At 43.5% G+C, this 27,771-nt stretch overlaps 1 protein-coding gene across 1 annotated transcript; it reads right to left on the bottom strand.

Moving 5' to 3' along the window:
• On the bottom strand, positions 1-25,978 carry PLAAT5 (phospholipase A and acyltransferase 5). Its single transcript, XM_068556155.1, has 6 exons — positions 25,592-25,978; positions 24,941-25,060; positions 23,542-23,641; positions 7,169-7,277; positions 4,614-4,876; positions 1-2,367 (listed from the first exon to the last, which is right to left on the bottom strand). Exons 1-6 carry the CDS (start codon positions 25,843-25,845, stop codon positions 2,266-2,268), a joined length of 948 nt encoding a protein of 315 aa, XP_068412256.1. The 5' UTR covers positions 25,846-25,978; the 3' UTR covers positions 1-2,265.
• Positions 25,979-27,771: the final 1,793 nt, after the last annotated feature.

Consider the following 27,771-nt stretch of genomic DNA (forward strand, 5'->3'; position numbering starts at 1 on the left):
AAAATATAAGAACACAAACAAGAGACCAGTATTTAACATCTCAGAAACATTTGCATTCAGATGACTTTCCCTTGGGATCTCCCCTCCAACAGTGGGTACCTGCCTTATACCTACAAGACTAAATAGGCTCACCAAGGGGTCCCACTCAAAGCAGAGTTGTTTTTACCCCAGAATGCAGGAATTGCTACAGGTTTTTTAGTAACACTTTAGGAAACGCTCCCCTCCTCATCTGCAAAGTATGGTGTGTGCATTCCAGAGCTCATGACTTTATGGACAGCTTGGAAGCAGGGGGAGACCACTGTCCAGCAGGCAGTCTCCACCCCATGCTCCACTGTGTCTTGCATCCCCCCAACCATCTCAGAACTGCTCACTGCCAGCCCTGACCACCGCTCATGGGTTCAGGCAGAGGCGGGCGGAGCCAGCGCTTGGCACGTGGCACACACTCCAAAATGTCTGTTGGATGAATGAGTGAACATAAGCCCTGAAATGCTCCTGAGGGTCTCTGCCTCACTGGGTACAAACCAGAAAGGACCCAGGGAAGTATCTTTCTGTCCCAAACATAATAAGCGAGAGACAGATGAGGGCTGTATTTCGAAGTTACTACATACGCCCTGGGGTGGGGGAGTTGTTGGTCTGTTAATCAAACAACACCTGGTTCCCTTGATTAATGATTAATATGGTCTGTGAGTTCAAAGTGATCTTCAGGTCAAAAGGTTTGCTAATCCATGACTGAGTTAATTCAAAGCTAAAATTTATAAAGTATAAATTCCCGGCACTTGGGCTCTCCTCCAAAGGAAGATTCCAACCTAGACCGTATCATGAATAAAGAGACTGAGGGAGGGGTATTGGGAACTCCAGTGATTTTGTGGGGTGGGGAGGGGGTGATTACGGGAACTAGGGACAGTGGCTTTATCCTAGTCGTGGTTCACAGAAATGGGGGCGAGCTCCACCTACCAGCACCTGTAACTGCTGTGCAAAGCAGAGAGAGGGGCCGCTCGGGACGGGCAGAGGGAAGACAATCAAAGAGACACACCCAGACTCCAGCATCTAGGAAACAGGAAGAGGCAGTCAAGTTTGGATTGCTAAGAACAGAACAGAGCGGGGGAAACTGAAGAGTTTCCCTGCAGGTCTATTCCTCCAAACAGGAGAAAGACTCTAGAAGATCCTAACAGATCTTACGTGAGATGCTCGGAGGTTCCATCCTGCTCTCTTCACGTTCCTTCACGTTCCTCATGTTTCCCCAGGGCATTTCGAGAGCCCTTCTCTGGCTTTCTGGGGTGGCTTCAGCTCTCAGCTGGCACTAACAATCTCCAGCCATCATCTTAGATCTTCCATCATGTCCACATTCTTCAAAGCACAAAAACCACTCCTTTCTCTCCCTCATTCACACCGAAGTCCATTGATTAAATTATTTTAAGTATTCCTCTGAAATCGGTGAAGATAGAAATTTCTAATTTTCTGGTGCTTATGAGGCAGAAAAGCAAGATAAATGCTCTCGTTGATTAAACTTTAAGTGGGGAGGTTTTTTAGACAATAAAGAATAAAGCTATGGATAAACAACAAGGTCCTACCGTATAGCAAAGGGAACTATATTCAACATCCTGTGATAAACCATACTGGAAAAGAATATGAAAAAGAATGTATGTATGTATGTATAAGAGTCACTTTGCTGTACAGCAGTATTTAACACAACATTGTAACTCAACTTTACTTCAATAAAAAAAATAAATTAAAAAAAAATAAAACTCACGTATAATTGTTAAAAGAAAATATTTCTTGGGGAAGGTGTTCCTAGATGAAGGCACAGGTGGCCCTGAGCAGCGAGTTACAAGTTTCCTAAAAGGCCTCCTCCCCTGAATCGCACTGTGGGTCTGAAAGGGCAATAAAAAGACCTTCTGAAAAGAGTTCTTCATTCCTGGGAACGTTCGGCAGAGATTTCCAGGATGTTTCAAGCGCCACAGACTAGGTCCAGCCTAAAAAGTAAGTAAGGCTCCTTCCTACAAAGAGAGTAAGATGAAGTATGTGAAATGCCTAGCACAGTGTCTGGCACCTAATAGATGCAGAATAAATATTAGGTTCTTCCCACCTTGAAAGTCCAGGGGTCGATGAGCACATATATTGGATGTATTTCTGGAGGGGTAATTGGTTACATTCTAGATTCTTCCAGAAACTCACAATTTTCTTACACGGGGCGGCGGAGAGAGCAAGGCAGGGGAGGGAAGGAGGCACATTCTCTCTGCCGCTGTCAGTAGCTCTTCCTCTTCTTCAGAGCCTTTGGGCCATTGCTGGTTTGGGCCTTAGGCTGTCCACCACGGCTGAAAGCACCGCCCCGGCAGCCTTCGCTCCCTCCGTCAGCATGTGCTCTACCTGCAAAGCAGACCAGTTCATAGGACCCTCCGTGAGGCTCCTAGGCTCGCACCCTGCCCCACCCCTACCTCACCACACCCCGTCAGGAGCTGGCCTGCCTAAGAAGAAGCCACCCTCGATTCCCAAAGACCCTAGAGCTGCAAGAGACCTGGAGAAGCCAGGACGGCCTGAGGTGCACATCAGAGGCAGGAGCGAGCCCTTTCCCCAGGAGGCATCCAGGGCTCCTGGTCCCCTTCCTCCCCGAGAGCCATTCAGCCCACGGTCTGCCACTAGCATGGGGCTCAGAGGAGCACAGCCACTGGGTCCCTTATTCTACACACAGGGAACCTGAGAGCCAGGGAGGGGAACTCACTTGGACAAAGTGACACAGTGAACAGCATCCGCACTTAGATCTGGGCTTGGGTCTCATGAACGCCAGGCCCAGGCTCCTTAGCAGGACCTCCTATAACCCCCTTGCTCCCTGGGGTCTTCTTTCCCTGCACAGATGCTCAAGAGACAGGAGGTCCCGCATCCCAGAGCCCACCAGGCCCGAGCACTAGTACAAGGTCTCACAAGCATGGAATGGCGGGGAGAAGAGGCAGAGCAGGAAGGAGCGAGATGCAGAGACTGGAGGGGGGCGAGTGGGCAGGGCTGCTAGCCCTCACTGAGAAACGGGAGAGGGACAGTAGAGAGACCAGCGCTGGGATTCGAGCCCCATAGGTCAAGAGAACACAAGTAACATAGAAAAGAAAATGGGAAAATTATGTTCCACCTTTAAACCTTGATCTTTTTAATCTATTAAAAAGGCAACAGGGGGCTTCCCTGGTGGCGCAGTGGTTGAGAATCTGCCTGCCAATGCGGGGGACACAGGTTCGAGCCCTGGTCTGGGAAGATCCCACATGCCGCGGAGCAACTGGGCCCGTGAGCCACAATTACTGAGCTTGCGCGTCTGGAGCCTGTGCTCCGCAACAAGACAGGCCGTGATAGTGAGAGGCCCGCACACCGCGATGAAGAGTGGCCCCCGCTTGCCGCAACTAGAGAAAGCCCTCGCACAGAAACGAAGACCCAACACAGCCATAAATAAATAAATAAATAAACAAAAAAAAAAAAAAAAAGGCAACAGTACACACTTCCTCCTCTCATCTCATGGGGTTTTAGTAAAAGGCCCAAATAGTAACAAGAGCAGCTCAAATTGTCACAGGTATTTAGGCTTCCAAAGCTTTTTCACATGTAGTGTACCGCATTTAATTTATCACCATCCTATATGGCGGCGGGGGCGGGGGCGGGGGGCGAGCGGGGAGGGGGGAAGGAGGCCAGACCCAAATGCACACAAGCCAGGCAGGGAATGTGGGTGAAGCTGGTAGGTGACACACCGATGCCCCACACCCTTTCTAAAGGGGGAGCTCCTACTCGGCCCTATAGGGTGTTAGCAAGCTGGAACGAGGGCCCAGTGGCCTGATCAATAGGTTGTCCAAGAGAGGCTGGGAATCCAGATCTTTTTATATAAAATTTCTATATTCTTAAATGTTTGCAAGTCATTCAAATTAAAAAATAAATAAATAAATAAAATACATAGGGGCTTCCCTGGTGGCACAGTGGTTGAGGATCTGCCTGCCAATGCAGGGGACACGGGTTCGAGCCCTGGTCTGGGAAGATCCCACATGCCGCGGAGCAACTGGGCCCACGAGCCACAACTACTGAGCCTGCGCGTCTGGAGCCTGTGCTCCGCAACAAGAGAGGCCGCGACAGTGAGAGACCCGTGCACCGCGATGAAGAGTGGCCCCCGCTCGCTGCAACTAGAGAAAGCCCTCGCACAGAAACGAAGACCCAACACAGCCAAAATAAATAAATAAATAGCGTTCCCTTTAAAAAAAAAAAAATACTAGTCATCTAAGCAAAACACGTCTGTGGGCCAGATGTGGCCCGCGGGCTGCTAGTCTGCAACTTTAGCTCTGAGTATCTACCGCAGTTTTTCCCCTTTTTGTAAAGGAAGAAAACAGCTTCAGAACTAAGATGATTTGACCGAGGAGACCATGCCAGCTTAAGTGGCTGGGGAGGGATTCCACCTGGTGGTCTTCCTATGCAGCCCGGTGCCCCCTCTACTCCTCCATGGGTCAGTAGAGGAGAAAACACCTCCTGAGCCGCCCTGGAGCAATGGAAGGCTCCACAAATAATAATGGAAACACCGATCACCGACTGGACCCCTGAGGCAGCAACAAGCGCCGAGACCCCGAGTCAGAGCCGGGCGGGGGCAGGGGCTGCCACACCTGCTGGCTCCTGGGCACGCCGTATCTCAGGTCGTTGACAAAGTGTTCGCAGTTCCCTTCGATCAAGCTGTACTGCACTATCTTGTTGATCATCTTTTTCGTCCGCTGGACGATCTTGTCCACGGGCAGGGGCAGGTATGTCCCATCCAGCTTGTTGTTGACCTTCCAGGAGCAGCCATGTAGCACGTCCTCCAGACGACTGTATGTCACCACCGCCCGGTTGCTGAAGACGGATGCGATGCCGCTGGCCTCAAATTCCTCACCTAGGGGCCAAAGACAAGCCAAAGTTGGAAGCTGCAAGGGGCAGCGGGGCAGAGCACCGGCTCACTCCAGGCGCTGGATCCATGGCTCCTCTTGGGGTCCTGGTTTCACCGTCTCTAAAAGACACAGCAGAGGATGGGGAGTTGGACTAAATGAACTGCAAAGGGCCAGCTTTCCGCACTCCCCACTTTCAACCACCACTGCAATCTCTTTCTCATCAAGCTCCAGGGGTACCTTATGGTGTAGGCCCAGACTCCACTCTGTGTACTGACCTCACCAAGTCCTAGGACTGGAGTCTTGCTTTCCTAACCAGACTCCAGTAATCTTCACAAACATGTGACGAATACCCTTACATGTAAGAGTCAGTTCCTGGACAAGGGGCTGTCGTGCGGTTCCAGGATAGGCCTCCCTCTGCCACCACTGCAGGGGCGCAGGTGAGGCCATGCAGACCCGCTCCAGCCCGCTTCCACCCAGAGGCACTCTGCCTTTCTCTCTACTCAAGTATCAGGATTCTCACTGAGGGTTTGTTTGAAAACAGGGTTCCACAGCTTGGAAAAACAGAAACGTTTGAAAACTGCTGTATTATCATATTCAGTCCTTAGAGGAGAGAGAGCTCCAGAGAAGGTCTGGAAGCTGCCCAAGGCCAGGTGGGTGGTAATTTAATATCAGGACTGTTTTCCTGCTACAACCATATGGATAGGCAAACGTGGGAACCCTCCCCCTCTGTAAGTTGTCTGAGTGCAAGAAATGTCCCTTGTTCCTTTCTGAAGTATTTCAGGACTATCTGCTGATTTTACAAAAGCTGGCAGTAGGCAACTCGGCTCTCAGGAACAAAGATGGCAGAATTCATTTTTGGAGGAAGATCTGATGGGGGGCGGTGGTGACAAAACTGTTAACTTGTACAACTCTTTGGTTACACAAGAGGAAGGCTCCTGGACTTAGTCTGGAAAGGAGAGGTGGAGATGAATGCAATGTGAAGCAATTTTTCATTCTTCGTGTAGGCATCCAGACAGGAAGCGGGACGGGTGTGAGTGGATGGGGTGGGGAAGCAAAGCGAGGGGAGAGGGGCTCTGCTCTGCAGGAAGGTCTCAGCCAGGTGAGAGGCGGGGCCCACCGAGGGGGACAGGAGACAAGGATGAGAGCTGTGAACAAGGTGCGGCCACAGGCATTTGGTACCAGTGCCCTTCTGTAATCTCATCCTGAACGGGCAGTACTTGCACAGGAGGCAAAATCCCAAAAGCATCAAAGATTACACAGAGGAGCCCCCGCCTCCCCTTCTCCCAGCTCCCCCTTTTCCTGAGGCCACCATGTGACCAATGGTTCTGGATGTCCAGTTGTAAGCTGTTTCACATTCTGTGCTGTAATCTTCCACTATCACCACTTCTGCCCCCATCAAATCTCCACTAAAATTTAATTAGTCACCCCTTTAATCTCAGCCCTGTGTTAACGCTGCAATGAAAGAAGAACGATGTCCACACTGGGGGCGGAGCAGCCTGGGACGGGTTGGAAAAGCGGGGAGACAAGGTGAGGATGGAGGTGCCAAAGGTGACCAGGAAGCCAGGTGGATGCAGCATTTGGGGACAAGAGGAAGCAAGTGACAATCAGAACACATAAGCATCTGCACCCCTCCCAGGGGACCCTCAGAAACAGAGGAAGGATACTGAACTGCTGTCATTACAAAATGGAGGCTCCGGTTCTCACATTTCTATTTTAAAAGAAAGAGTGGTCTAGGTGGTCAGGGAACTTAGGAATGGTTTTGTTTTTTTTTTGGTGTTTTAAATTTATTTATTTATTTATTTACTTATGGCTGTGTTGGGTCTTCGTTTTCTATGCGAGGGCTTCCTCTAGTTGCGGCGAGCGGGGTGGGGGGGCCACTCTTCATCGCGGTACGCAGGCCTCTCACTGTCGCGGCCTCTCTTGTGGCGGAGCACATGCTCCAGACGCGCAGGCTCAGTAGTTGTGGCTCACGGGCCCAGTTGCTCCGCGGCATGTGGGATCTTCCCAGACCAGGGCTCGAACCCGTGTCCCCTGCATTGGCAGGCAGACTCTCAACCACTGTGCCACCAGGGAAGCCCAGGAATGATCTTTATACTTTCATCTGTCTTAGGGCTGGACACTCAGTGGTTTTTGGCGGACAGAGACCAAGCTGTATCACACAGTAAATGAAGGTCCAGTCATGCTTTGGGTGTTCTGTTGCTAAAGTAAGGCAGCAGCTGAGCAACACAGTAATTAACTGCCCTTCTTTTTACTTTGCTAACTTCAATATCCGTATTTCAATAGAGCATCACTCTTACTTGTGGGAGCCAGGTGGACCACACAGCCATCTTCCACATAGACGGCCCAGTGCTCGTAGCCAGTCCGGAAAATCTCAATCAGGTCTCCAGGTCTGGGTCTTGGTTTACCCTATGATGGAAGTGGAATGGAATGGAATGAAATGAAATTAAATGAAATGAACTAAAATAAAATAAAATAAAGGAGACTTCACATGCCCAAGGAACTCCAGAGACCCTGTTTCAGGATCAGCTACAGCTCAGCCTGAAGACACTGCCTTTCATCACTTTACAGAAACCCAGGCTGCAAAAAGCTCTCTTCACACAAATGGCCGAGGGACCCGCCCACTCCTGCTACCACTCTCATTATTAAAGCCACCGAGGCTGACAGTGCCAGCTCCAAAGGCACAGCTCCGTATGTATACATGCCCTGTGATAAGCTCCCGTAAGCATTTCTCCTTGAAACTCAGCACCATGCGAGCTTTCTCAATAGAGGGCGCTAGAGAGACACTGCAAGAGGAAAAGGTTCTCCTGCAGGTTCTGGCTTTGGGCTGGGGAGTTACACCAAACTCCCATTCTTGGGATAAATCTCACTTAGTAATGATGTATAATCCTTTTTATATGTTGCTGAATTCAGTTTGCTACTATTTTGTTGAGGACTTTCACGTCTACATTCATAAGGGATATTAGTCTGTAGTTCTTGTCTTTGCCTGACTTTAGTATCAGGGTAACATTGACCTCAGAATGAGTTGGGAAGCATTCCCTCCTCTATTTTTAGAGTTTGTGAGGGATTGGTAATTCTTCTTCTTCAAAGGTATGGTAGAATTCTCAAGTGAAGCCCTCTGGGCCTGAATTTTTCCTTGTGAAAAGATTTTTATTTACTAATTCAATTTACCTGTTATAGGTCTGTTCAGATTTTCTAGTTACTCCTGAGTCAGTTTTGTAATCTGTGTCTTTCTGAGAGTTTGTTCATTTCATGTAAGTTTTCTAATTTGTTAGCATAAAGTTATTCAGAGTATTCCTTTATTATCCTTTTAATTTCTGCAAGACTGGTAGTAAGCCACCTCTTTCATTCTTGATTTTGGTAACTTGAGTTTTCTTTTTCTTGGTCAATGAACGTAGCCAAAGTTTTGTCGATTTTATTTACCTTCTCAGAGAACCAACATACAGCCTCACTGATTTTCTCCATTTATTTCCATTTTCTATTTCATTGATTTCTGCTCCAATACTTATTATTTCCTTCCTTCTGCTTGCTTTGGGTTTAGTTTGCTTTCCTTTTTCCAGTTTATTAAGGTAGGAATTTGGATTATTGATTTGAAATCTTCCTTTTTTTTTAAAGATTTTTTTGATGTGGAGTATTTTTAAAGTCTTTATTGAATTTGTTACAATATTGCTTCTGTTTTTTATGTTTTGGTTTTTTGGCCACGACGCACGTGGGATCCTAGCTCGCTGACCAGGGGTCGAACCCACACCAGCCTATATTAAATTTTCTTCTAAGCACTGCTTTAACTGCATCTCATAAAACTTGATATGCTCTGTTTTCATTTTCATTCAACTCAAAATATCTTCCAATTTCTCTGTTTTTTCTTTTACCCATGGGTTATTTAGAAGTATGTTTTTTAATTTCCAAATACTTGTAGATTTCCCACATTTCATTCTGTTATTAATTTCTAATTTAATTTCATGTGAACAAAGAAATATTTTATATTATTTCAATCCCTTTAAATTTGCTGAGACTTGCATTATGGCCTAGAATATGGCCTATCCTGGGGAATATTCATGTCTGCTTATGAAGAATATGTATTCTGCTATTGTTGAGTGGACTATTCTGTAAACGTCAGTTAGGTCAAGTTGGTTAATATCGTTGTTCAAATCTTCTATATGCTCACTGATTTTCTGTCGCATTGTTCTATCCAGCATTGAGAGTGTAGTATTTAAGTCCCCCAACTATTATTTCTGAATTGTCTATTTCTCTCTTCAATTCTATCAGCTTTTGCTTCATGAATTTGGGGATTATGCTGTTAAATGTGTGTGTTTATAATTGTTATATCTTCCTGATGAATTAACCTTTTATCATTGCAAACAGTTTCTCTTTTTTCCTAGTAATACTTCTTCCCTTAAAGTCTATTTTTTCTGATATTAGTGTAACCACTCCAGCTGTGGTTCTGCTTGCATCTTTTCACATCCTTTTACTTCCAACCTACTTATGACCTTGAATCTAAACTATGCCTCTTGTAGGTGGCATATAACTGGATCTTGTATTATCAAGTCAGATGATCTCTGCCTTTTTTGGACTGTTTAATTGAGTCACATTTCTCCCTGTTGATTTGAGTTACTGTCTAGTGTCCTATCCTTGATCCAAAATAGCTCCATTTCAGCCTCCCTCCCTTGTGCTATTATTGTCATATTTATTACATCTTTGCATGTTAAAAGGCCAATAATAAAATTTTATAACTACTGTTTAATTCGATTGTCTTTAAAATTAGTTAGGATAAAAGCTAAAATATATATGTATACTCTTTTATAATAATAACCAATGTAATTACCTTTATGGGTACTTTTTATTTTTTTCTTTTTGCCACACCGCATGGCTTGTAGGAGCTTAGTTGCCTGACCAGGGATTGAAACTGGGCCCTAAGCAGTGAGAGAGCAGAGACTTAACCACTGGACCACCAGAGATCTCCCATGCTTTGTATTTTTTCATGTGGATTAGTTACTATCTGGTGTGCCTTTCTTTCAGCCTGAAAATTTTTCTTTGCTATTCCCTTTAAGGCAGTCTTCATTTATCTGAGACTACCTTTATTCTACCTTCATTTTTTTTTAAATTTTTATTTATTTATATTTATTTTTGGCTGTGTTGGGTCTTCGTTTCTGTGCGAGGGCTTTCTCTAGTTGCCATGCGGGGGCCACTCTTCATCGCGGTGCGTGGGCCTCTCACTGTCACGGCCTCTCTTGTTGCGGAGCACAAGCTCCAGACGCGCAGACTCAGTAGTTGTGGCTCACGGGCCTAGTTGCTCCGTGGCATGTGGGATCTTCCCAGACCAGGGCTCGAACTCGTGTCTCCTGCATTGGCAGGCAGATTCTCAACCGCTGCGCCACCAGGGAAGCCCCCTCTACCTTCATTTTTGAAAAACAGTTTACTGGATATAGGATTTTTGGTTGACAGCTTTTTTTTCTTTCGGAACTTTTCATATGCCATTCCACTACTTTCTGGCCTCCGTCGTTTCTGATGAAAAGCCAGCTATCAATTTTATTGTGGTTCCCTTGTACATGATGAGTCTTTTTTTCTCTTGTTGCTTTCAAGATATTCTCTTTGTGTTTGGCTTTCAGCTGTTTGGATTCTGATTCCCCCCCAGGGCTGGTGGTTGCTGTTGTTTGTTTGTTTGTTTGTTTAGAGGCTTGCCTGGATTGATTCTGTGATGTCTGTTTCCCTCAGAGCATGCAACCACTGGTGTAATCTGCTTCAGTTTTGTTTGTTTGTTTGTTTTCTCTTTCTCTTATTTTTAAGCCTGGCATAAAAATAATGGTCAGCCAGTGACTGGTCAGAGGTTAAGCCACATCTTGGGCCAATAAGGCATGACTCTTTGCCTACGGAGCTCGGTGTGGTTTGGAGAATTCATTCATGTTTTAAAGTTTAAAAGTCTGTCCCAGGGCTTCCCTGGTGGCGCAGTGGTTGAGAGTCTGCCTGCCAATGCAGGGGACACGGGTTCGAGCCCTGGTCTGGGAAGATCCCACATGCCGTGGAGCAACTGGGCCCGTGAGCCACAGCTACTGAGCCTGCGCGTCTGGAGCCTGTGCTCCGCAACAAGAGAGGCCGCGACAGTGAGAGGCCCGCGCGCCGCGATGAAGAGTGGCCCCCGCTCGCCACAGCTAGAGAAAGCCCTCGCACAGAAACGAAGACCCAACACAGCCAAAAATAAATTAAAAAAAAAAAAAAAAAGTCTGTCCCAGCTGTTACTTTCTGCATTCACAAGGCCTCATGTTCCTCCAGGAGCTAGAGACTCACGCAGGCCCCTCTAGTATCTCCCAAATGTGTGTGCAGCCTTGTGCACCCCTTAGAGAACAGCAGCTTTTCCAGACCCTCTTTAGCTGTCTCATTACCTGGGTTTCCGTATTAAAGCTCTGGCTGGTCTCTTAGTCCATCACTTGTCCCAACCAGTACTGCAACCTCAGGCTAGCTGCAATTTTGGCCGTCCATGATGTTTGTCACTGAGATAACTACTGTTTTCAACAACATCCCTGGGCATGGAATTTTCCACACTCTGCTCCAAATAAAGTTGCCCTCTGCTGCCACTGCCAGTCCCCCTGGCATGTCCCGCCCACCCAGGTGCAACTTCCCCACCACAGAGCTGGGGGAGGTGGGGGACTTACTAAGACACTACAGATCTCCACTGTTCTGAGATTCCAAGATTCAGTAGGCTTTCTTGATTCAACACTTATCAATTTGTTGTATGCCTTTGGTCAAACTCCAGAGTCTTTAAATGGTTGTCTTTGATGGTTTTGTCCAGCTTTATTTTTGCTGTTTGGGGAGATTTTTCTGAGATGCTCAGTTAGCCACTCCAGAAGTCCTGCCCACTTGACGGAATGAATTTTTATGGGCAAAAAGCAGACCATCTACTCAGTGATTTTACATGGGAGGAATTGAGGCCAGGAAAGATGAAGTGCTTCGTCCAAGGTCCTAGGCAAGTCAGTGGCAGAGCTAGGACCAGAAATGGGGTCCCTGACCAAACCAACTCCTGCCTTAAAGAGAAAATATGGTGGCAACTGAGCTCCCACTAGAGGGCGCCCCAAACTAGCCTTCTCATCTGGAAAGCAGAATCACTATCCTTGCTGTTTTTTCCTCGAATTATCTGCCAGTAGGAAAACAGCACAGTTCATTGTGATGCTAGTCTCAGCCAAAAAAAAAAAAAAAATCAAAAGAAATCCACGTGCTGGTCATCAAGGATGTTGAACAAGCTCTGTGGTACAGGAAACAGAAATTTCTGGGGTTGAGGGGAGTGGATTTTAGAATTTTAAGTTTTCTTTTGTTCCTCAATACTCTCCACCTGCAATACTGCCACTGGATAGGGGTAGTCAGGTGAAAACTTGAATGGGATTCACAACAGACTTAATAGTCACCTAGAGTTACCTGCTCTCTTGCTGAAGTTTCTCCCACTATAAATTGATGGTATTGAGCTTTGGGTCTCAACATTGGTTGCACATGGAAATCACCTGCGGAGCTTTTAAAAATTAAGATTGGTGTGGAGTATGGCCTGGGAATCAGAATTTTAAGAGCTCCCCAGGTGACTCTCATGGCAGCCAAGGTTGTAGCCATATTGGGAGCTTTTCCAAGGTCCCATCCTTCCTTTTTCCTTGACTTTACCCTGTCCCCAGCATTTCATGAACCTTAGGGAACCTGTCTATATCCTCCAGGGTGAACTCCACTCCCAGCTGATGCTCCAATCTTCAAATCCAGATTAAGGTTTCCCTGCCCCTTTCTCTCCCTTTGGAATAAGATATGGCTTCGAAATCCTCCATCCATCTGCTATTTATTTCCTTTGCACAAGCTGGCAACCCAGCTCTGGCCCTTCTCCCAGAAACAGGCACCTGGTTGGAAAAACCAGTCTTTCATAAGTCCCCTGGATGATAACAGTTTCTGAAAGTCTTATAACTATGACAGGAGTGGTGCAGGGAAGTGGGTGGAGGGCTCGTTCCTGCCTGCAGCATGTGGCAGGGAGGCAGGAACAAAACCACAAAGAAAGAGCTTTATTTTGAACTCCTGGGAGTAAAAATGTAAAGTCCCTAGCTGTTTCTGAAACACACTGATTCTTGGGTCAGTCCCTGACCAGGCATTGGAGCAGATGTGGGAAGCTAGGAGCAGAAGAAAATCATCATGATACAGGAATTAGGAATTACACTTTCAGCTCTGACCCTAACCCGGATGATATCTCAGAAATAAAACCTGAAGCCTCAGACACTGATATGACACCAAGGAGAGATTCGAGTTAGAATGGTAGGAAGCTACAAAGTCATAGAAAGAAGACAGGTTTTGTTGTTAGGAGACCAGGTTCAAATCCCAACTCTGCCACTTACTAGGTGTTCGACACATTCTCAGTAGAACTTCCGAGAGAGCAAAGATGTTGGTCTTTACAAAAGAACATTTTACAAATGTCAAAAGATTATTGTATGCCCCAATGGAGTGCCTCACTCCTAATTACTCTGTTATGAATCTGCCATGGTGAGCTTTTTTCTAATCCCTTGCAGTGAATACGATGGTTTTATTCCCCCCAGAAATTCTCCCTTTATGTATTCAATCAACAAGTATTTATCAAGCACCTACTAGTTTAAGCATTGGGAATACAGTAGTGAATAAGGCTGACAAGAGCTCTGCCCTCTTTTGGAAGGAGACAGACAGTCAATAAGCAAAATGACTATATAATGTGATACATCTATTAAGGCAATAAATGGGGTGATATGATGGAATGCTAAGACTACTTTAGTACCATACGTACTAAAGTGTAGCCATGGTAGATGGTTTGGATTCTTCTGATAGCAGCCCTCTCATTTCTCTTTGGGTAATTTCTCCCTTCCTCTCCATCCCTGTGATCCTCGTGAGGATGCCAATCATTGCACCCTTTCAACTCAGGCCAATCAAAGCCTTTCCCTTGGGATTTTTTTTTTAATTATTATTGAGGTATAACTGGCATGCAACATTATATTAGTTTCAGGTATCCAACATAATAATTTGATATTTGTATATATTGCAAAATGGTCACCACCATAATAAGTCTAGTTAACACCCATCACCATACATAGTTACAGAATTTGTTTTTCCTTGTGAAGAGAACTAAGATTTAGTCTCTTAGCAACTTCCAAATATGCAATACAGCATTATTAGTTATAGCCGCCATGCTGTACATCACAGGCTGTTCGGTTTTATAACTGAACATTTGTACCATTTGACCCCCTTCATCCATTTTGCCCACCTCTCACCCCCTGCCTCTGGCGACCACCAATCTGTTCTCTGTATCTATGAGGTCGGGGGTTTTTGTGTGTGCTTGGTTGGTTGGTTGGGGTCTGTTTGTTTGTCTGTTTTCAGGATTTTTTGTGTTTAAAGCAAGGGAAGAGATGCTGTCTATTTCTTCTGGGGTTGCTAAGCGGGGCCTCCCTTCTCTAAACCACATGGAAGAAGCTGTTGATGCAGAAGAAAATTGAGGTCATCGATCTGAAAGAAACCAAGGGGAGAGGTGGCCAGACAGACAGGATCCCCTGGCAGCGGCAGGGGCCCAGATCCTGGTTCCAGCCTCTAAAGAGCCCAGATCTGCCCAGGTTCCTACAGTGAGTCCTCCCTGACTCTAAGTTACCCTAGTAACCTTCCAATTTAAAAAATCTCTTCTTGACTTATACTAGCTAAAGCTGGTTTTCTATAATCCAACTGAAAGGGGGTGGTGTCGTAGCGGGTGACTGTGGATACATTCTGGGCCCCAAGGGCAGGAGAGACCTCTATGAAGAGGTAAGATTTAGGCTGAGAAGGTAAGGGCACAAGGAAGAAAATTATGTGACCATCTGGAGGGTCATTCCAGGCAGGGGCAGGACAAAGACTCTTGGGCAGGAGGGTTTAGCGTGGCTGAATATGCAGGGAGAGAAGGTCGGATGAGACTCTAGAAGAAGAAAGGGACCCCATCACGGTGGAGGTGGAGGTCTTTCTGACACCAGTTATAGACAGGAGACCATGAGGGCAGACGAATCCTTCAGGATACTGGTTGTGAAAGGGAGGAGGGGCACCAGGTGGGAAATGGACAGAAACAGGGGTCCAGGGAGGGCATTTTCAAGACAGGAAAGACGACAGCACATGTGAGTCCTGGTAGCATGGCTCCAGTGGGAGGGAGATGTTGAAGGCGGCAGAGAGAGAAGATTAATCAGTGGCAAAGGGTCCTGAAAAAGTGGGAGGGGCTGAGATCAAGAGCCCCTGTGGAGGGGCCAGCCTTCCCATAGAGAGGTCAGGGAGGGCCTTTCTGACCAGAAGACACGCACTGGTCTGCTTGGGCTGCCATAACAAAATATCACACACTGGGTGGCTTAAACAAGGGAAGTTTATTTTCTCACAGTTCTGGAGGCTGGCGAGTCCAAAGACCAAGGTGCCAGCAAGGTAGGTTTCACTCTGAGGCCTCTTCTCCTGGCTTGTAGGCAGCTGCCCCCTCACCGCAAGCTCACATGACGACACATGGGAGATCTCAGTTCCCCAACCAGGGACTGAACCCTGGCCACAACAATGAAAGCTCCGAATCCTAACCACTAGACCACCAGGGAACTCCCAAGTGACTACTTCTTTGTGTGTGGAGAGAGAGAGCTAGCTCTCTGGTGTCCCTTGTTATAAGGGCACTAATCCTATCATATTAGGGCCCCACCCTTATGATCCCATTTAACTTTAATTACTTCTTACTCCAAATAGAGTCATACTGAAGATTAGGACTCCAACATATGAATGTGGTGGGGGGGAGGGAGGGACCCACATACACTAAGTCCATAACAACATATGTGAGCTGGATTTGCAAAACCAGGAAAGAGCAGTCTTGGCAACCCAGTGAGTGCAAGGGCTCTGAGAAAGGGAGGACTTGGGTTCATGAAATGTACAGAAAAGAGGCGGGGATGGCTGGTACAGAGTGATCAGGGGGAGGAGAGAGATACAAGATGAATCTGGAGATGATATACAGATCCAGACGATAGAAAGCAAAAAGGAAAGAATGTGGGCAGGGTGGGGGTGGACGTGTGTCCATGGTGAGCAATCTCTGAGGCCTCATTTGAGTAAAAGAGCTGGCGCTCCTCATGTGCTAGGACCTCAAGATGCATTTATTTCAGCTGTCCTATCTTGGCATTAATTCACCCCTGTTACACAAAACAGTAAGTCGTTCCATGTATTTTAAAGGGTATGTACATGTCTTGATGAAATCAGCAGAAATAGGAGTCAAATGATAGAAGGGATGTATCCAGAGCCTCAAAATGGCATGAGGTTAGTGAAGGTGAAAAGTAAGCATGTCCGTCAAAGACCTACACGCAGACCTCAATCAGGTTAAGATGAAAACAGAACAGCATGAAGTGATACATCCCAGCAGGTTTTTGTCCTGACTCTCTGAAACGGGGGCAAGTGAATGAAACCGTGTATTAATGTTACACAGAGTTTCATATGGGGAGCTGGTAATGATGTTGCTTGTCATATTATAACATAAGTTCCTCTCTTCCTCCTATTACCCAAATAGTCCACAAGCACCTTTAGGCCAGGGACAAGACTATCCTCACAGATCTCTGCTGAGTAAAAAACTGTAGAGAAGAAATGCTATACACTCCTTATTTTGCTATTATTAAGTAAAATCCTATTCATCTCGTATTACATTTTTGCCAGTAACACTGAGTTCTACAGACCTGCTTTTGCTTATAACGTTATCAAAAGAAACTCCAGAGTGCTCACTTCGGCAGCACATATACTAAAGAAACTCCAGAGCCTAATCTTAAAAACTGCAAGTCCTTATAAATTTCCATTTAAAAGGAGTCTTCGCTTTGTGACCACCTAGAGGGGTGGGATAGGGGGGGTGGGATAGGGAGGGTGGGAGGGAGACGCAAGAGGGAGGAGATATGGGGATATATGTATATGTATAGCTAATTCACTTTGTTATAAAGCAGGAACTAACACACCATTGTACAGCAATTATACGCCAATAAAGATGTTAAAAATAAATAAATAAAATTAAGTGTTTAAAGTGATGGCCACCCTGCAGCTGCAGAGATACCTGTATCTTTCCGCAGCATCAAGCTTGCTAAAGAATCTGACTTGATAAAGTATCAAATTGAAAACACTTACAAGAGTATCAGGCTTGAGATACTGTGCAATATGGAGGCTTCCTGAATATTCATAACTGTCACCAACTTGTTCTGTTCTCTGTTAATATAAATCAGTCCTTAGAATATCATCTGAACAAAGTGGTCTTGAGACATCCTAGAAATTGCTGTAGTTCAAGGAGAAACTGAAATTCCTATTGGTGGTTGGGCTTGATAACTCACCAGCCTGGTAATAATGTTGGAATCTTGACGCCTCTATATTCCTAAACCATACAACTGAGACCAACTCAATTGGCGCCTTCCTCTCCTATCATAGAATGAGAAATAAAAACCTTTGACTGTAAGGATTATTATTTTACTAAAGAGATTAAGAGTCTCACCTCCATTTGAACAAGTAGAATAGCGAGTCATAGTGAGCCCAGCAGTAACTGTGACGGCCAAGCTCTCTAGCAGACCCTGAGTACCTTGGACCACATGACACTATAATCACTGCTAGAAGACACCTTCAAAACTTCGGATCAATCTACTCACCTTTTCTTATAATTTAAATTCTTTTAGAAGATAACTGTATATATCCAAGAGAACTGAAAGTGTGGACACAGGTCCACCCTTGTACATGAATGTTCATAGCAGCATTATTCCTAACAGCCAAAGGTGGACGCAACCCAAATGTCCATCAGCTGATGAATGGCTAAACAAAATGTACTAATAGTATATCCATACAATGGAACACCACTGGCCAATAAAAATGAATGAAATACTGACACGGGCTACAACATGGATGAACCTTATAAACATTATGCTAAGTGAAAGAAGCCAGATACAAGAGATCACAGATTGTATGATTCCATTCACGTGAAACGTCCAGAAGAGGCAAATACTTAGAGACAAAAATCAGGTTAGTGGTTTCCAGGGACTGGGGACAAGGGAAAATGAGGAGACTGCTAACGGATGTGGAGTTTCTTTTTAGGGTGATGAAAGCATTCTAAAATTAGACCATTATGATGGTTGCATAACTCTGTGAATATGCTAAAAACCACCACATGGTACACTTTAAAAGGATAAATTTTAGGTATGTGAATTATATCTCAATAAAGTTTTCATTTTTTAAAAAGGTAACTGACAGCTTAAGCAAAAATACAATAACAACAATGTATGTTGGGATTTATAACATATGTAGAAGCAAAATGTATGTTAATAATGCAGTGAGGCCAGATATGGAGAAATGGAACTACTGTAAGCTTGTTATACTATAAATAAAGTGGTATACTATCACTCGAAGGTAGACCATAATAAGTTAAAAATGTAGAATATAAAAACTAAAACAAGAATTAAAATTACAAAACACAAGGAATTATAGTCAATAAACCACAAATGAAATAAAACTGAATCACAAAAAACACTCAATCAAAAAGAAGTCAGAAAAAAAGGAGAAGGAAACCAAAAACCAGATAGGACAAATAGGAAATAAACAGTGGGATGGCAGACCTAAATCTAAGCCTATCAATAGTCACATTAAAGTACACAGTCTAAACGTCCTAATTAAAAGGTAGAGGTTGTTGATCGGATAAAAAAATAAAACCCAACTCTATGCTGCCTACAAGAAACACATTTTAAATATAAATGCATAAATAGGTTAAAAGTAGAAGGAAGAAAATGACATACCATGCTAACACTAATTGAAAGAGCTGGAGTGACTATAGTAATATCAGACAAAGTAGATTTCAAAGCAATGAATCTTTCTAGGAATAAAGAAGGTATTATTTGTAATAATAAAGGAATCAATTCATCAATAATGAATAACAAGACTAAATGTTTACATATCTAATAATAGGGCCCTATGATCCATTAAAAACAAACTGATAAAACTACAAAGAGAAATAAACAAATCTACAATTATAGTCAAAAATTTCAGTACTCCTCTATGTAATTAATAGAAAAATATAAACAGAAGACCTGAATAACACTATGAACCAACTTGACCTAATAGATATTTATAGACTACTCCATCTAACAATAGCAGAATACATGTTCTTCCCAAAAACTAACAATATTTACGAAGATGGACCATATCTGGGGCTGTAAAACAAGTCTCATTATTGAAATGGATTCAAGTCATACAAAATACATTCTCTGACCACAACAGAATAAATTAATAACCAAAAGATATCTTGGAAAATCTCCAAGCATTTGGAAACTAAATAACATTTTTCATAACCCATAGGAGATAAAAAGGGGGGGGGGAAATTACTTTGAATTGAACAAAAATGAAAATACAACATGCCAAAACTTGTGGGACACCACAAAGCAGTGCTTATGGGGAAGTTTATAGTAATAAATGCCTATAATAGATAAGAAGAAAAGTCTGAAATCAGTGACTTCTACTTCCACCTTAAGACATCCGAAAAAGAAGTGCAAATTAAAACCAAAGTAAATAGAAAAAAGGAAATAATAAAAATCAGAACAGGATCAGAGATATAGAAAACAGAAAAACAACAGAGGAAAATCAATGAAATCAAAAGCTGGTTCTCTGAGAAAATCCATAAAATTGTTAAAACTCTAACCGAATTGATCAGGGAAAAAAAAGAGAAGACGCAAATTACCAATGTCAGGAATGAGAGAGGTGACATCATTACATGTCCTACAGATACTAAGTGGATAACAAGGGAAAATTATGAACAACTTTATGCCAATATATTTGACAAAGCTCACTCAAGAAGAAACAGATAATGTGAATATCCCAAAATATATGAAGGAAATTGATTTTGTAGTTAAAATCCTTCAAACAAAGAAAACACCAGGCCCAGACAGCTTCACTGGTAAATTCTAACCAACATTAAAGGAAAAAATAATACCAATTCTTCACAAGAATTCTGTGGAGTAGGAATACTTCCAAACTCATTCTATGAGGCTTGCATTACCGTAATACCAAAACAGACAACTACAAGAAAATAAAATTTAACAAATTAATATCCTTTATGAACATAAATGCAAAAATTCAAAGCAAAATTTTGTAAATTGCATAAAACAATATATAAAAAGAATAATACATCATGGCCACATGTGATTTTCCCCGCCAGGATTTCAAGGTTGTTATAACATCTGAACACCAACCAATATAATTCAAACTAAAAAAGAAAAATTATATGATCATCTCAATAGGTACAGAAAAAGCATTTGTTAAAATTCAATGTCTAACCCAATCCAAAAATGGGCAGAAGACCTAAATAGACATTTCTCCAAAGAAGATATACAGATGGTCTACAGACACATGAAAGAATGCTCAACATCATTAATCATTAGAGAAATGCAAATCAAAACTACAATGAGATATCATCTCACACCGGTCAGAATGGCCATCATCAAAAAATCTAGAAACAATAAATGCTGGAGAGGGTGTGGAGGAAAGGGAACACTCTTGCACTGTTGGTGGGAATGTAAATTGATACAGCCACTATGGAGAACAGTATGGAGGTTCCTTAAAAAACTACAAATAGAACTACCATACGACCCAGCAATCCCACTACTGGGCATATACCCTGAGAAAACCATAGGTCAAAAAGAGTCATGTACCAAAATGTTCATTGCAGCTCTATTTACAATAGCCAGGACATGGAAGCAACCTAAATGTCCATCGACAGATGAATGGATAAAGAAGATGTGGCACATATATACAATGGAATATTACTCAGCCATAAAAAGAAATGAAATGGAGGTATTTGTAATGAGGTGGATGGAGTTAGAGTCTGTCATACAGAGTGAAGTAAGTCAGAAAGAGAAAAACAAATACAGTATGCTAACACATATATACGGAATCTAAGGGAAAAAAAAAAAAAAAAAAGGCCATGAAGAACCTAGTGGCAAGACGGGAATAAAGACACAGACCTACTAGAGAATGGACTTGAGGATATGGGGAGGGGGTGGGGTGAGATGTGACAGGGTAAGAGAGTGTCATGGACATATATACACTACCAAATGTAAAATAGATAACTAGTGGGAAGCAGCCGCATAGCACAGGGAGATCAGCTCGGTGATTTGTGACCACCTAGAGGGGTGGGATGGGGAGGGTGGGAGGGAGGGAGATGCAAGAGGGAAGAGAAATGGGAACATATTGTATATGTATAACTGATTCACTTTGTTATAAAGCAGAAGCTAACACACCATTGTAAGGCAATTATACTTCAATAAAGATGTTTAAAAAAAAAAAAATTCAATGTCTATTCCTGATTTTTTTTTCAAAGAAACTCTCAACAAACTGGTAAAAGAAAGGAACTTTCTTAACCTAATAAAAGGCATCTATGAAAAACCTACAGCTTACATCATACTAAATGGTAAAGACTGAATGCTTTCCCTCTCAGTTAGGGAATTAGACAAAGATGTCTGCTCCCACCACTTCCATTAAGCATTGTACTGAAGATTCTGGCTAGTATCAGTACAATTTAAGACAAAAATAAAGGCATCCAGCTAGGAAAGGAAAAAGTGAAACTGTCTTTATAGTTGACATGATATGTAAAAAGTCTGATGGAATCGACCCAAAAAAAGTTACTCAAGTAAATAAGTCAGTAAATAAGGTTGAAGGATACAAGATAAGTATCCTTATCTAAGTACCCTGACAAAGGTCAATTGTATTTCCAATTGCTAGCAATAAACAATCAGAAATTGACATTTTTTTCACTTTAAATGTTCAAAATTGAAATTTTAAATTTTCTAAAATACCATTTCAATAGTATCAAAAAGTATGAAATACTTTCAAAAAGATGTGCAGGATCTGAAGCTGAAATTTACAAAGCACTGCTGAGAGAAATTAAAGAAGACCTAAGTAAATAGAACACCTTGTTCATGAGTCAGGAGACAATATTGTAAAGACACCAATTCTCTTAAAGATTTGATGTGATTCCAGGGAAAATCTCAGCAGGCGTTTTATAGAACCTAGGATAGCCAAAACAACTTTGAAGAAGAACAACAGAATCGGAGGGTTAACATTCTTGACTTCAAGAGTTATTACAAAGCTACAGTAATCAAGATAGTGTGGTATTGGCCTTACAATAGACAAATAGGATCAATGGAATAAAATAGCCCAGAAAGGGACCCCCTAGTATGTGGGTAACTGGTTTTTTACAAGGTGCAAAGGCAACTCAGTGGGAAAAGGATAGTCGTTTCTAGAAATGGTGCTGGAATAGCTTGATAGCCACGAGGAAAAAAAAATAAATGTTGATCTATACCTCATGCCATATACAAAAATCAACTCAAAATGTATCAAAGATGTAAATGTAATGTGTAAAAACTAAACGTAAAAACTAAAACTTTAAAATAGCTGGAAGAAAAGAGGAGAAAACCTTTGTGACCTTGGTTTAGGCAAAGATTTCTCAGATACAACACCAAAGGCACAATTCATAAAAGAAAAACTTATAAATTGGACCTCAACAGAGTTAAAATTTTTTGTTCTTCAAAAGATACTGTTAAGAAAACAAAAACACAAACCACAGACTGAGAGAAAATATTGCAGGTGGTGATGAACTTCATCTGTACTTGTATACAGAATTTCTGAAGAACTCTCAAACAGATAAACCAAGAGAAAAAACAGGCAAAAGATTTGGATACTTCACCAAAGACTATATATAAATATAAGGAAAGCAAATAAACACATGCAAAGATGTTCAACATCATTAGTCATTAAGGAAATGCAAATTACAACAGCAATGAGATCCCTACATACATATTAGGATAGCTAAAGTTAAAGAGACTGACCAAACCAAATGCTGATGAGGACGAGGAGGAACTGGAACTCTCACATGCTGCTGGTGGGAATGTAAAATGGCACAACCACTGTGGAAAACAGTAAGTTAAACAAACATCTACCAAATGATTTAGCCACTATACTCCTACGTATTCACCCAATAGAAAACATATGTCTATACAAAGATCTGTACACAAATGTTCATGGCAGCTTTATTTGTAACAGCCAGACACTGGAAACAACCCAAATGCCCATCAACGGGTGAATGGAAAAATAGTGGTCTATCCATACAATGAAATCCTGCTCAGTAATAACAAGGAATAAACTATTGATAACCTGCAACATGGATATAACTTGAAATAATTACGTGAAAGGAGACAGACAAAAAAGAGCACGTACAATATGATTCCATTTATATAAGTCTCTAGAAAACGCAAACTAACGCATAATGACAGAAAGTGCATCAGTTGTTGCCTGGGGATGGGAGTGGGAAGAAGAAGGGGTTTACAGAAGGGAACAAAGAAAGCTTTGGGAGTGATGGAGATGTTCGTTATCTTGATTGTGGTGATGGTTTCATGGGTGAATACATATGTCAAAACGTATCCAAATGTATATTGTATATTCTGAATATATGCAGTTTATTGTATGTCAGTTATACCGCAATAAAGCTCAATAATCAGCTCCGTAAAGCTGTTTTTAAAAAATTTTAAAGGCATAAGCAACATCCCAAATCAGTGCGCAATTGAACCTGCCACAGTATAAATAAAGTAAAATACAATATTATGTAGGGAAGAAGTCGCCAGGAAGTTAAAGATATGCCTGGTCTGAGAATTCCCGAGATACCCACCTCTGCTGCCTGCTTTATTAACCTTCCCGCACTCCCAGGCTCCGGGGCTGAATTCCACTCTGCTCTCTTCTGGTTGGTTGTGGACTCTAAGGGCTTCTCCCTAAATGAATTTTGTGATCATATAGTTAATAAACAAAACACTTTTTCACAATTATTGGAAATTCTGTATTACTTCAGATTTACGATTTTAAGATACCGTTTAGTTTTCAGATTATAGGAAACATTCCCCACCCCCCACCCCCGAAGCTTGTTTCTGTGATGCCATTTGCTGTCATACAAAATAATGGCTGTTTTTTGCTTTTCAGACAATTGTTTAAAATGCTAATGACAGCAATGAGTTGCTTTCAGGGGCTTTTTCCCCCCTCTGATAATCTTTTTTTTTTTTTTTTAATATTTATCAAAGTGATACTTGGACATAGCTTTTTTAAAAATGGTAACTGTACATAATGACTTATAAGGAAATGTAACAGGCTTCTGTTCTTTCCCTTCCCCTCCCAGTCCTCCTGGCCAGAGGCAAGCCCCTTGAACTCTTCATCTGTTTCTTCCAATAATTAGCTCCATATTTCTGAGAAATCTTGTTGACAACGCTGTAACTGCAAGTAATGTGAAAGAGATCAGTATATTTTGTCCCTGGAAACAAAATGTTACAGGAGACGACTGAAACTAAAGGCAGGAATATGCTTTTGGGGTAGAAAAGCAGAGTGAGATACATGGGGGCCAAAAAGACCTGGGTTTGAATCCTGTCTCTGATACGTGCTGTTCAACCTTGAGCTAGTAAACTAGTCTGTCTGAACCTCAGTTTGTCTATAAAATAGAGATGCTAATATTTTTCTCACAGAGTTGCCAAGAGGGTTAAATGAGAAAGCATACGTACACATCTAATACATTACCAACCCCCAAATGGCATTTTCTTTACCTTCCCCAAATTTTAACTCTTCTCCAAAAGTACAGTATATGGGAGCGGGGGAGTGGGGGAACCCCTCATTTTCCATATTGCTCTTCTCCAAACCTTCAGCTCTCAGAATTTTAAATAGAAATCAACTATCATGTTTTTAATGAAAGCGAATTGCAGAAATTGGCAAGAAGGTTGCATCATTCATTAGTTACTGAGCCCCGCTGGCAAAATATTGTAAGCACTCTTGGAAAGCAATTCAGTTCTCAGGAGTCTGCAGAATGGCCTTGCGGCTAGAAAAACTGCTACAAGGTAGCCTCCCTCCAGCAGGTCCCAGGACTGCCCTCTGGCTGTTATTACCAGGAGCACACCAGCCTTCCTTAGTGGTAGGTTGGTTCACAAAACCAGCTCAGGATTTGTTTTACAAAACTGTCATCAAAGTCGGTTCTTCAAAAGGCTTCTAACCACCCAAAGACCCAGTCCTTCCATACAAAGAAAGAATCTTACCCCTGCTGGACGCTGCTTCTGCCCTGTTCTAACGTACCCTGCTGTGGCTGCTTGGGCAAGAGCTGGACCAACACTTGAGATCCCACATGTTCTTCTAATTCAAGGGGGAAAAAAATGTTATTGAATATTTAAACCACAGCTGCCTTCTATGGGGCGTGAAACCCATGAAAGGAGGGTTGGAGCGAGCACCTTGACAGCTATGCAAAGGTGGGAGCTCCAGTCTAGAACCAAGCCTGGCACCTGGTTAGCCCTCAATAAACTGTGGGATAAAGGGGGTTGTGAGACCATCCTGGAGAGAGCTCAGTTCCTCCGGGAAAGAGAGGCTTTGGAATTCCTGGGTACAGACTCGGGAAGAGGATGCTTCTATCCCAGATGGCAGAACCCTCGGGGCTAAACCCAACGGCAGAAGCTTCTGCGGAGCTAGAGCTGTTGTTATAACTCTACCTGCCCGGCAGCTACCCCGTCTGTCCCATTTCCACCCTAAATACGACAGGAAGGTAAATACTCGAGAGAGTCACTGGACGCCTGGCTCGCTTCGATTACATTAATAACCAACGACCATTCCGAAATATTCACTCATTTCGGTTAACAAGCATTTCGCACAATGAACAAATATCTACGAGAAGGAGAGTTGAAAGAAATCATGGTGACCTTTCTGGGGGGTCCGACGGCCTGCTGGGGCCTGGAGAACGACCCCGGAAGGTTCCAGGCCCGGGCGTGGGGGCTTGGTGAGGAGGAGCCCCCCTCCCGCGGCGACCCGACTGGGGCCCAGGCGAAAGTCCAGGAGCCGGCTGGGTGTCATTCGTCCGCACACTCGCGGTTCTCGAGGCGGGCCTGAGGCGGGGCCGGGGGAACCTAGGGAGGAGGCGCCCGCACTCGCGCTCGGCGGCGGGGCTCAGGCCCATCCCGCTGCTGCCGCCCCGCCGGTCCCCGGGCCTCGCAGGGGGCGACGCGCCAGGCCAGCTCCCAGTCGGCGCGGCCCCGGGTCGGCAGAGCCGCGGGGTCCGGGACGCTGCTCGCGGGGAGGGCGGAGTGGCGCAGGCTAGGCACGCGGGCGCGCAGCGAACGGCGGGGGCGCGCGGCCAGAGCGCGCGGGGCGAGGGCGGCGCGTGCGCGGTGAGCACGTGCCCGAACACAGCCGGCGCTGATGGGGGCGCTTGAAAGCCCAGGAACCTGCGCGGGGCCGCGGGGGTGGGGGGCGCTTTGAGAGGAAAGGCAGGGAAAGGCGGCGTAGGAGGCGATTGGGGTGGAAAGTAACAGAACAGTTTCTGTAAGACTCAGAGGTGGCATCTGATGCGGCTGGAGAAGCTGAAGGTCCACGGAGCAGACAGAGCAGCGACCTCTGGAGATAGGGGTTGACGCCAAGTTAGGAGGGCTTGGGGACGTACGCTCAGGAGTTAAAATCTTGGGCGATTCAGACCAGATCGAGCGATCGATAATCTTTTATATGTTTTTATTAAAATTATATACATAATATGTAATATATGTACAAAAGAATCCATGGAATACATGTAGTTATGAAACAGGACGATAAAATTACCACCCGTGAAAACACCATCCTACGTAAGAACCGCAACACACCTAGCACAGAGGCTCCTCCTACCTGTGTGTTCTTCCCTGATCCTATCTCCCTGCCCCACCCTCACCTCCACCCCCATCCCCCAGAGGTCACCTCTCTCCAGTCTATCATGCTCTTGCTTTTTAAAACTTTTTAAAAATCTCTTCTTTGTAGTCCTAACACGTTATTTCGTTTTGCTTATTTGAAGCTTGTAATAATCGTATCACACACACACACAAAAAATCGTATCACGCTGTATTACCTTCTGCAATCTGCTTCTTTTAAAGTTGTCTCTATAATACATACACATTGCTGTACAGATCTGTAATTTGTTTCCCGTGCTGGAAAATATTCCATTATGTGAATAGACCACATTTTATTGATATGGTGATAAAACCACTTGGTTTTGTTCTGTTTTGTTTTCTAATTTGGATTTAGAAAACTATTGAAAAGAACCCAAATTGTGTCCTGGTGTATGCATGCAAGAGAGTCTATAGGATTTAATAGCTAAGAAGGTATGAAAATGTTCCACTTTACAATAGAACACTAAAACGTTTTCCCAATTGTTGGTACCAATTTCACTTCCACCAGCAATGTGTAAGAATTCTTGTTGATTTACATCTTCACCAACACTTAGTACCATCTTACTTAATTTTTCCAGGTGAGTGGATGTAAAATAGTACTTCACTGAAGTTTTAATTTGCATTTAACTGATCGCTAATAAGATTGAGACCTTTACATATATTTATTAGTCATTTAGACTTCCTCTTTTAAAAAGTGCCTGTTCGTGTCTTTTGCCCATTTTTCTCTGGAGTTGCTTTCTTACTGATTTGTAGGAGCTGTTTATATATCCTTGATACTCATCTTTAGTCGGTTGTATTTGTTTACACGTATTTTCTTCCAGTTCCTGGCTTGTCTCTTCACTCTCTTTGTGAAGTCTTTCGATGAAGAGAAATTATGGACTTTAAGGAAGTAGAATTTACCAATTCTTTCTTTTGTGGTTAGCTCTCTGTGTCTTTTCATGAAGTCCTTCCTTGCCCTGCAGTCAGAAAAATATTCTCCTGTATTTTCTTGCAAAAGTTTTTAAATGTTGTCTTTTTCGTTTAATCAACCTGAAGTTGATTTTTGTGTATGTGTGAGGCAGAGATCCAATCTGATTTTTCCCTATATGAATAATCATTTATCTCAGCATCACTTACTGATAGTTTCTCCTTCCCCCCCTCTGTGATGAGCAAGACCACCTCTGTCACGTGTCAGGTTTTCATGGACAAGC

The sequence above is a fragment of the Eschrichtius robustus genome, chromosome 11 (assembly GCF_028021215.1).
Source record: "Eschrichtius robustus isolate mEscRob2 chromosome 11, mEscRob2.pri, whole genome shotgun sequence".
Classification (NCBI taxonomy): Eukaryota; Metazoa; Chordata; class Mammalia; order Artiodactyla; family Eschrichtiidae; genus Eschrichtius; species Eschrichtius robustus.

Coding starts and splice junctions, on each gene's coding strand:
- PLAAT5 (XM_068556155.1), bottom strand. CDS start 25,845: ATGGGCCTGAGCCCCGCCGCCGAGCGCGAGTGCGGGCGCCTCCTCCCT. Junction 23,642..24,940: donor AGAAGCAGCGTCCAGCAGGG/GTAAGATTCTTT, acceptor AAATTCATTTAG/GGAGAAGCCCTTAGAGTCCA. Junction 7,278..23,541: donor TAATAAAGCAGGCAGCAGAG/GTGGGTATCTCG, acceptor CTTCCATCATAG/GGTAAACCAAGACCCAGACC.